A 10,976-nucleotide genomic window follows, 5' to 3' on the forward strand; every position below is an offset into this window, starting at 1 on the left:
CCCTTTCAAACCCCCCCAGGACCCCCCCCAAATCCCCCCAGTCCCTCCAGGACCCCCCAAAACCCCCATAAATCCCCCCAGACCCCCCCCCAAATCCCTTTCAAACCCCCCCAGGACCCCCCCCAAATCCCCCCAGTCCCTCCAGGACCCCCCAAATCCCCCATAAATCCCCTCAGACCCCCCCCCAAATCCCTTTCAAACCCCCTCAGGACCCCCTCAAACCCCCCCCAGACCCCCCTAAACCCCCCCAAAACCCCCCAATTCCCTCCCAGGACCCTCCCAAATCCCCCCCAGACCCACCCAAGACCCCCCAAATCCCCCTAAAACCCCCCAGGACCCCTCCAAGACCCGCCCAGGACCCCCCAGGACCCCCCCAAATTCCCCCAGGACCCCCCAAACCCCCCCACAACCACCCAGGACCCTCCCAAATCCCCCCCAGACCCACCCAGGACCCCCCAAATCCCCCCAAAATCCCTCCAGGACCCCCCAGGACCCCCCCAGCCCCCCCCCAGAGCCCCAGACTCACGGTGCTGCCCCCAAATCCGGGGTGGTTCCAGCCCAGCACCGAGTACCCAGCTGGGGGGGGGAGGGGAAATGGGGGGGTCAGACCCCCCAAAATTGGGGAGGGGTCGGATTTTGGGGGTCAGGGTCAGTTTTTGGGGGGTTCCAGGGGGTCCCAGGGCAGTTTCAGGGTCCTAGTTCAGTTTTGGGGTAAATTTTGGGGTCCCAGGGTCATTTTTTGGGGTCTCAGGATCAGTTTTTGGGGTTCAGGGTCAGTTTTGGGGTCCCTTTTGGGGTCCCAGTTCAGTTTTGGGATAAATTTTGGGGTCCCAGGGTCAGTTTTTGGGGTCACTTTTAGGGTCCCAGTTCAGTTTTTGGGGTCACTTTTGGGGTTCAGGATCAGTTTTGGGGTCAGTTTTTGGAGTCCCAGTTCAGATTTGGGGTAAATTTTGGGGTCCCAGGGTCAGTTTTTGGGGTCCATTTTGGGGTCCCAGCTCAGTTTTTGGGGGTTCCCAGTTTAGTTTTGGGGTTCAGGGTCAGTTTTTGGGTCAGTTTTTGGGATGTTTTTGGGTTATTTTTGGGTGTTTTTTGGTGTTTTTGGTCCCCCCCGTACCCTCCAGGGGCTCAGGGTCAGTTTTTGGGGTATCCCAGTTCAGTTTTTGGGTTTTTTGGGTCAGTTTTGGGGTTTTTTTGGGGTTTTTTTGGGTATTTTTGGGGTTATTTTTGGTATTTTTGGTCCCCCCGTACCCTCCAGGGGTGTGCTCAGACACCCGACCTCGTAGAACCCGGCGTTGCCCTCGCAGCAAATCACCTGGGGGGGGAAATAAATCAATCAATAAATCAATAAATCAATAAATCAATAAATCAATAAACCAATAAATAAATCCTTTTAAAATCCCAACAATCTCACCAGGGTGTCCCCCCTGGGGGTCCCTCAATAAATGACTAAATAAATAAATAAATGAATAAATGAATGGATAAATAAAAAACTAGATCAATGAATAATTAATTAATTAATTAATTCAATTAATTAATTATTAATTAAGCAGCCTCTCACCAGGGTGTCCCCCCGGGGGTCCCGGCCCCGCCGGTCGATCACCATGGCATCGATCTCGTTTCCATCACAGGCCACCAGCTTGGCCCTCTGCCCTCCAAACTGGGAAAAATCACATTTAATTCAATTTATTGTAATTTATTTTATTTTATTATTATTTAATTTGGGTTTTATTTGGGTTTATTTGTGTTTATTTTGGGTTATTTGGGGTCTCGTTCCCATCCCAGGCCACCAGCTTGGCTCTCTGCCCTCCAAACTGAGGGGAAAATTAAATTAAAATAAATTAAATTCAATGTATTTTAGATCTATTGTAATTTATTTCAATTTATTATAATTTATTTTGGGGTTATTTGGGTTTTATTTGGGTTTATTTTGGGTTATTTGGGGTCTCGTTCCCATCCCAGGCCACCAGCTTGGCTCTCTGCCACCAAAATGGGGAAAAATTACATTTATTTTAATTTATCATAATTTAATTTAATTTATTTTAATTTATTTTCATTTATTTCAATTTATTATAATTTTATTTGGGGTTATTTGGGTTTTATTTGGGTTTATTTTGGGTTATTTGGGGTCTCGTTCCCATCCCAGGCCACCAGCTTGGCTCTCTGCCCTCCAAACTGAGGGGAAAATTAAATTAAAATAAATTAAATTCAACGTATTTTAGATTTATTGTAATTTATTTCAATTTATTATAATTTATTTTGGGGTTATTTTGGGGTTATTTGGGTTTTATTTGGGTTTATTTTGGGTTATTTGGGGTCTCATTTCCATCACAGGGCACCAGCTTGGCTCTCTGCCCTCCAAACTGGGAAAAATCACATTTAATTCAATTTATTTTAATTTAATTTAATTTACTTTAATTTATTTTAATTTATTTTAATTTATTTTGGGTTTATTTGGGTTTTATTTTGGATTATTTTGGATTATCTGGGGTCTCGTTCCCATCCCAGGCCACCAGCTTGGCTCTCTGCCCTCCAAACTGGGGACAAATTAAATTAAAATAAATTAAATTCAATGTATTTTAGATTTATTGTAATTTATTGTAATTTATTTTAATTTGTTATTATTTAATTTGGGTTTTATTTGGGTTTATTTTGGGTTTATTTTGGGTTATTTGGGGTCTCGTTCCCATCCCAGGCCACCAGCTTGGCTCTCTGCCCTCCAAACTGAGGGGAAAAAAACCATTACATTAAATTAAATTTATTTTAATTTATTTTAATTTATTTTAAATTTATTTTAATTTATTGCAATTTATTATAATTTTATTTGGGTTTATTTGGGTTTTATTTGGGTTTATTTTGAGTTATCTGGGGTCTCGTTCCCATCCCAGGCCACCAGCTTGGCCCTCTGCCCTCCAAACTGGGAAAAATCACATTTAATTCAATTTATTTTTATTTATTTTAATTTATTTTAATTTATTTTATTTTATTTTAATTTAATTTGGGTTTTATCTGGGTTTATTTGTGTTTATTTTGGGTTATTTGGGGTCTCATTCCCATCCCAGGCCACCAGCTTGGCTCTCTGCCCTCCAAACTGAGGACAAATTAAATTAAAATAAATTAAATTCAATGTATTTTAGATTTATTGTAATTTATTTTAATTTATTTTATTTTATTATTATTTAATTTGGGTTTTATTTGGGTTTATTTGGATTATTTTGGGTTATTTGGGGTCTCGTTCCCATCACAGGCCACCAGCTTGGCTCTCTGCCCTCCAAACTGGGGACAAATTAAATTAAAATAAATTAAATTCAATGTATTTCAGATTTATTGTAATTTGTTGTAATTTATTTTAATTTGTTATTATTTAATTTGGGTTTTATTTGGGTTTATTTGGGTTTATTTTGGATTATTTGGGGTCTCGTTCCCATCCCAGGCCACCACCTTGGCTCTCTGCCCTCCAAACTGGGAAAAATCACATTTAATTCAATTTATTTTAATTTATTTTAATTTATTTTAATTTTATTTGGGTTTATTTGGGTTTTATTTGGGTTTATTTTGGGTTATCTGGGGTCTCATTCCCATCCCAGGCCACCAGCTTGGCTCTCTGCCCTCCAAACTGAGGACAAATTAAATTAAAATAAATTAAATTCAATGTATTTTAGATTTATTGTAATTTATTGTAATTTATTTTAATTTGTTATTATTTAATTTGGGTTTTATTTGGGTTTATTTTGGGTTTATTTTGGGTTATTTGGGGTCTCGTTCCCATCCCAGGCCACCAGCTTGGCTCTCTGCCCTCCAAACTGAGGGAGAAATTAAATTAAAATAAATTAAATTCAATGTATTTTAGATTTATTGTAATTTATTGTAATTTATTTTATTTTATTATAATTTTATTTTAATTTATTTTGGGGTTATTTGGGTTTTATTTGGATTATTTTGGGTTATTTTGGATTCATTTCCATCACAGGGCACCAGCTTGGCTCTCTGCCCTCCAAACTGAGGGGAAAATTACATTTAATTTAATTTATTTTAATTTATTTTAATTTATTTCAATTTATTTTAATTTATCATAGTTTAATTTGGGGTGTTTTAGGGTTTATTTGGGGTTATTTGGATTTATTTTAGATTTATTTTGGATTTATTTTGGATTTATTTTAGATTTATTTTGGATTTATTTTAGATTTATTTTAGTGTTTATTTTAGATTTATTTTGGATTTATTTTGTGTTTATTTTAGATTTATTTTGGGTTTATTTTACATTTATTTTGGATTTATTTTGGATTTATTTTATATTTACTTTAGATTTATTTTGGATTTATTTTGGATTTATTTGGGATTTATTTTAAATTTATTTTAGATTTATTTGAAATTTATTTTAGAGTTTATTTTAAATTTATTTTTGGATTTATTTTAAATTTATTTGAAATTTATTTTAGATTTATTTTGGATTTATTTTGGATTTATTTTAGATTTATTTTACATTTACTTTAGTGTTTATTTTCGATTTATTTTAGATTTATTTTGGATTTATTTGGGGTTTATTTTATATTTACTTTAGATTTATTTTGGATTTATTAGGGGTTTATTTTAGATTTATTTTAAATTTATTTCAGATTTATTTAGGATATTTTTTAGGATATCTCAGTGATAATTTAGGATATTTTTAAAAATATCTCAGTGATAATTTAGAATTTTTTTTAGAATATCTCAGTGATAATTTAAGATATTTTTTAGAATATCTCAAGGATAATTTAGGATTTTTTTTTAATATCTCAGTGATAATTTAGAATATTTTTTAGGATATCTAGGTGATATTTTAGAATATTTTTTAGGATAACTCAGTGATATTTTAGGATATTTTTTAGAATACCTCAGTGATAATTTAGGATATTTATTAGAATATCTCACAGATATTTTAGGACATTTTTTGGGATATCTCAGTGATAATTTAGGATATTTTTCAGAATATCTCAGTGATAATTTAAGATATTTTTTAGAATATCTCAGTGATATTTTAGAATATTTTTTAGGATGTTTTGGTGTTTATTTTGGGCTCTGACCTGCTCCACCAGGCGTGCCTGGCCCTGCAGCAGGGCTGGGATAATTCAGAATATCTCAGTGATAATTTGGGATATCTCAGTGATAATTTAGAATATTTTAAGATATTTTTTAGAATATATCACTGATATTTTAGGATATTTTTTAGGATATCTCAGTGATATTTTAAGATATTTTTTAGAATATCTCACTGATATTTTAGGATATTTTTTAGGATATCTCACTAATATTTTAAGATATTTTTTAGAATATTTCAGTGATAATTTAGAATATTTTTTAGAATATCTCACTCATTTTTTCAGATATTTTTTAGAATATTTCAGTGATAATTTAGGATACTTTTTGGGATATCTCAGTGATATTTTAGGATGTTTTTTAGGATGTTTTGAGCCCTCACCTGCTCCACCAGGCGTGCCTGGCCCTGCAGCAGGGCTGGGATAATTTGGAATATTTTTGGATATTTTTTAGAATATCTCACTGATATTTCAGTGATATCTCAGTATATTTTTTGGGATGTTTTTAGGATATTTTAGGATGTTTTTTAGGATGTTTTGGGCCCTCACCTGCTCCACCAGGCGTGCCTGGCCCTGCAGCAGGGCCGGCAGCAGCGCTCGCTGCAGCAGCCGCACCGAGCCCGGGAACAGCATCCGGCGGCCCAGGGTGTGAGCCAGGACGTACCTGGGGGGAAAAGGGACAAAAAGGGACAAAAATGGGACAGGGACACAGCCAGGGTGTGAGCCAGGACGTACCTGGGGACAAAAATGACAAAAAAGGACAAAAATGGGACAGGGACACACCCAGGGACACGCCCAGGGGCGGGGTCACAACTCCCACCCACTCCCTCCCCATGCTGACCACACCCCCTAAGCCACACCCACCCGTGACCACGCCCACACCAAGCTCCGCCCACACAAATCCCACCCTCCCAAGGCCACACCCATCCATCCAAGCCCCGCCCCTCCACCCCCCCCCCCATAATCTGTGGCCACACCCACAATCTCCTTAGCCCCACCCATCTGGGGGTCACAGCTCAGCCCCACCCACCTGTGGCCACACCCACCCACAAAGCTCCACCCCCATCCTCAAGCCCCACCCACTCCGGGGCCACACCCACACTCCAAACCCCGCCCACCACAAGCCACACCCACAACCCCCTTTAACCCCACCCATGTGAGGCCACGCCCACAACCAAGCCCCGCCCATAATGAGGCCCCACCCATGTGGGACCACACCTATCCCAAGCCACGCCCACCCCCAAAACCACGCCCACCTGGGAGTCACACCATGCCCTGAGGCCACGCCCACACCGAAACCCCGCCCACCCGTGACCACGCCCACCCCAAAGCACTGCCTTTCCCCCAGGCCCCGCCCATCTGGGGCCACGCCCACACTGAAACCCCGCCCACCGGGGGGTGGTCACATCATAGCCACGCCCACCCTGAGGCCACGCCCACATCCACAAAACCCACCAATCCGGGACCACGCCCACACTCAAACCCCGCCCACCTCAAACTCCACCCCTCCCAGGCCCCGCCCACACACAAAGCCCCGCCCCCTCCGCAGGCCCCGCCCACACACAAAGCCGCGCCCCCTCCGCAGGCCCCGCCCACCTGATGAGGGCACACGGAAGTTTCCGGAGCGCTCCCAGCAGCCCCCGGGAGCCCCCGCGGGGTCGGGGGGGGCTCTGGAGCAGCGGCACCGCCCGGGCCCCGCCCCTGGAACCCAATTGGGGGGGTCAGGGGGGGTCAAGGGGGGAATTTGGGGGGTCAAGGGGGGGTCCCAGGGAGGTTTTTGGGGGTCCCAGGGAGGTTTTTGGGGGTCCCAGGGGGCTCCCAGTCACTTTTTTGGGCTCCCAGTCAGGTTTTTGGGGGTCCCAGGGGGTCCCAGGGAGGTTTTTGGGGGTCCCAGGAAGGTTTTTGGGGGTCCCAGGGGGGTCCCAGTCACTTCTTTGGGGTCCCAGGAAGGTTTTTGGGGCTCCCAGTCAGGTTTTTGGGGGTCCCAGGGGGGTCCCAGGAAGGTTTTTGGGGGTCCCAGGGGGCTCCCAGTCACTTTTTTGGGGTCCCAGTCAGGTTTTTGGGGGTCCCAGTCAGGTTTTTGGGGGTCCCAGGGGGGTCCCAGGAAGGTTTTTGGGGGTCCCAGGGGGCTCCCAGTCACTTTTTTGGGGTCCCAGGGAGGTTTTTGGGGGTCCCAGGGGGCTCCCAGTCACTTTTTTGGGCTCCCAGTCAGGTTTTTGGGGGTCCCAGGGGGTCCCAGGGAGGTTTTTGGGGGGTCCCAGGAAGGTTTTTGGGGGTCCCAGGGGGGTCCCAGTCACTTCTTTGGGGTCCCAGTCAGGTTTTTGGGGGTCCCAGGAAGGTTTTTGGGGGTCCCAGGGAGGTTTTTGGGGGTCCCAGGAAGGTTTTGGGGGTCCCAGGGGGGTCCCAGTCACTTTTTTGGGGTCCCAGTCAGGTTTTTAGGGGTCCCAGGGGGGTCCCAGTCAAGTTTTTGGGGGTCCCAGGGAGGTTTTTGGGGGTCCCAGGGGGTCCCAGGGAGGTTTTTGGGGGTCCCAGGGGGTCCCAGTCAGGTTTTTGGGGGTCCCAGGGGGCTCCCAGTCACTTTTGTGGGATCCCAGTCAGGTTTTTGGGGGTCCCAGGAAGGTTTTTGGGGGTCCCAGGGGGTCCCAGTCAGGTTTTTGGGGCTCCCAGTCAGGTTTTTGGGGGTCCCAGGGGGGTCCCAGGAAGGTTTTTGGGGGTCCCAGGGAGGTTTTTGGGGGTCCCAGGGGGGTCCCAGGAAGGTTTTTGGGGGTCCCAGGGGGCTCCCAGTCAAGTTTTGGGGTATCCCAGTCAGATTTTGGGGTCCCAGTCAGGTTTTGAGAGTCCCAGGTAAGTTTTATGGGGTTTTTTAGGGGTCCCAGGGAGGTTTTGGGGGTCCCAGGAAGGTATTATGGGGTTTTTGGGGGTCCCAGCGAGGTTTTATGGGTTTTTTTAGGGATCCCAGTCAGTTTTTAGGGGTCCCAGTCAGTTTTTAGGGGTCCCAGTCAGGTTTTTGGGGGTCCCAGTCAGTTTTCAGGGTCTCCCAGTCAGGTTTTTGGGGGTCCCAGGAAGGTATTATGGGGTTTTTGGGGGTCCCAGCGAGGTTTTATGGGTTTTTTTAGGGCTCCCAGTCAGTTTTTAGGGTCTCCCAGTCAGGTTTTTTGGGGTCCCAGTCAGATTTTAGGGTATCCCACTCAGTTTTTAGGGGTCCCAGTCAGTTTTTAGGGGTCCCAGTCAGGTTTTTGGGGGTCCCAGGAAGGTATTATGGGGTTTTTGGGGGTCCCAGGGAGGTTTTATGGGTTTTTTTAAGGCTCCCAGTCAGTTTTTAGGGTCTCCCAGTCAGTTTTTAGCGTCTCCCAGTCAGGTTTTTGGGGGTCCCAGGAAGGTATTATGGGGTTTTGGGGGGTCCCAGGGAGGTTTAATGGGTTTTTTTAGGGCTCCCAGTCAGTTTTTAGGGCTCCCAGTCAGTTTTTTGGGGTCCCAGTCAGATTTTAGGGTATCCCACTCAGTTTTTCAGGATCCCAGTCAGTTTTTAGGGGTCCCAGTCAGTTTTTAGGGTCTCCCAGTCAGTTTTTAGGGGTCCCAGTCAGTTTTTAGGGTCTCCCAGTCAGTTTTTTGGGGCTCCCAGTCAGTTTTTTGGGGTCCCAGTCAGTTTTTTGGGGCTCCCAGTCAGGTTTTTTGGGGTCCCAGTCAGATTTTAGGGTATCCCACTCAGTTTTTAGGGGTCCCAGTCAGTTTTTAGGGTATCCCACTCAGTTTTTAGGGGTCCCAGTCAGTTTTCAGGGTCTCCCAGTCAGGTTTTTGGGGGTCCCAGCGAGGTTTTATGGGTTTTTTTAGGGCTCCCAGTCAGTTTTCAGGGTCTCCCAGTCAGTTTTCAGGGTCTCCCAGTCAGTTTTTCGGGTCTCCCAGTCAGATTTTAGGGCTCCCAGTCAGTTTTTTGGGGCTCCCAGTCAGGTTTTTTGGGGTCCCAGTCAGATTTTAGGGTATCCCACTCAGTTTTCAGGGTCTCCCAGTCAGTTTTTAGGGTCTCCCAGTCAGTTTTTAGGGGTCCCAGTCAGGTTTTTGGGGGTCCCAGGAAGGTATTATGGGGTTTTTGGGGGTCCCAGGGAGGTTTAATGGGTTTTTTAGGGCTCCCAGTCAGTTTTTAGGGGTCCCAGTCAGTTTTTAGGGGTCCCAGGGATGTTTTTGGGGCTCAGACCAGGCGGGCCCGGCGCTGTCCCAGCGGAAATCCACGGGCCAGCTGCGGAAGTCGAACGTGTAGAGGCCGAGCTTGCGCTGGGGGGAGGGGGCACAAACAACACCTGAGACCCCCCCCAAAGCCCTCAGGGTGGGGAGGGGTCCCTGAGGGCCTCATGGGGGGTCCCCAGCCCCTTTTTGGGGGTCCCACCTTGCTCTCAGGGCTGCCTGAGCGGTGGCTCTCCTCCAGCACGGCGATGAACTCCAGGTACTGGGGGTTACTCCAGCGGCCCAGCCCTGGGGTTGGGGGGGACAGGGGGGGTTGGGGAGGGGTCTTGGGGGTCTCTAGGAGGGGTTTAGGGGTCCCCAAAGCCCCCTCACCTCGCAGGCAGGCGACCCCAGCAAGGAGGAGCCCAAGGGTGGCGGCGCAGTGGGAGAGGGGAACCACGCGGGACATGGTGAGGAGGCCTGGGGAGGGGGAGAGAGACCCCAAAATATCCCCCAAAATATTCCTAAATATCACCAAAACCAGCCCAAAACATCCCCAAAATATCCTTAAAATCAGCCTAAAAATATCTCCAGAACAGCCCCAAAATAGCTCCAAGATCAGCCCCAAAATCCTCCCCGAACCCAACCCAAAACACCCCAAAAAATGCAAGAAAATTCCCCAAAATTCCCCAAATCTCCCCAAAATGCACCTTTTCTGTACAGGTAGAACACGGCCAGGGGAGAGGCGTAGTACGAGATGGACCAGAGCACCGAGGCCTGTGAGAACCCCGAGTGTGAGACCCCCTGAGACCCCCCAAGAGCCGGGGGGGACCCGGGGGGAGGGGAATTGGGGTCCCCCTGAGGGAATTTGGGCCCCCCTGAGGGAATCTTTGGGGGATTCGGGACCCCTCTGAGAGAGTTTTGGGGGATTTGGTCCCCAAATTCATGAGGGAAATGAGGCCTGGGGAGGGGTCCGGGCCCACTCGGGGGTCGCAAGGACAGACCCAGGAAGAGATCCGAGCCCCCCCAGCCCTCACCAGCGCCAGCACGCTGTCCGTGTGCTTCTCCAGCCCCCGCGGTTGGTAATAGGAATCCTGAGGGGGACACAGAGGGGTTAATGGCGGGGCTGAGGGCTCCGCGTCCCCGCCGTTCCCATGGCAACCGCTCCGCCCCGCCCCGGGCCTCACCCAGGCCGGCTCCCCGCGGTCGCTGCCGGAGCTCCCCGGCCCCGCCGCGCCGCCCAAACGGGGCCGGTGCACGCGGTAGAGCCGCGGGCCCAGGACGCAGCTGAGGAGCTTCGCCATGACAGCGGCGCCGGAAGTGGCGGCGCCTCCGTGAGGCGGGACTTCCGGGGCGGGGCCAAGGGGAGAGATGGGCGGTGCTCGCTGCAAAGCCACGCCCACTGGTTGTTGTCATGGTGATGAGGGCGGGGCAAAAACGAAGGCGGGACAAAATGGCGGCGTTGTCATGGCAATAAGGGCGGGACAAAATGGCGGCGTTGTCATGGAAATGAGGGCGGGACAAAATGGCGACGTTGTCATAGCAATGAGGGTAAACCAAAATGGCGGCGTTGTCATGAGAACGGGGGCGGGACAAAATGGCGCCGTTGTCATGGGAATGAGGGCGGGACAAAATGGGGGTGGGTCAAAATGGCGGCGTTGTCATGGGAACAGGGGCGGGACAAAATGGCGGTGTTGTCATAGCAATGAGGGAGGGACAAAATGGAGGCGGGACAAGATGGCGGCG

At 47.4% G+C, this 10,976-nt stretch overlaps 1 protein-coding gene across 1 annotated transcript; it reads right to left on the bottom strand.

Moving 5' to 3' along the window:
* Positions 1 to 515: 515 nt before the first annotated feature.
* On the bottom strand, positions 516 to 10,568 carry ABHD16A (abhydrolase domain containing 16A, phospholipase; the record flags this gene model as incomplete). The annotated part of the gene is made up of 11 exons (XM_033086792.1): positions 10,418 to 10,568; positions 10,268 to 10,324; positions 9,941 to 10,007; positions 9,624 to 9,710; positions 9,454 to 9,539; positions 9,265 to 9,341; positions 6,669 to 6,773; positions 5,622 to 5,736; positions 1,559 to 1,657; positions 1,249 to 1,312; positions 516 to 576 (listed from the first exon to the last, which is right to left on the bottom strand). Coding segments are annotated over exons 1-11 (935 nt in total), but the record flags the coding sequence as incomplete, so codon positions are not given.
* Between the last annotated feature and the right edge of the window lie 408 nt (positions 10,569 to 10,976).

Source organism: Catharus ustulatus, unplaced genomic scaffold (assembly GCF_009819885.2).
Source record: "Catharus ustulatus isolate bCatUst1 unplaced genomic scaffold, bCatUst1.pri.v2 scaffold_148_arrow_ctg1, whole genome shotgun sequence".
NCBI lineage: Eukaryota > Metazoa > Chordata > Aves > Passeriformes > Turdidae > Catharus > Catharus ustulatus.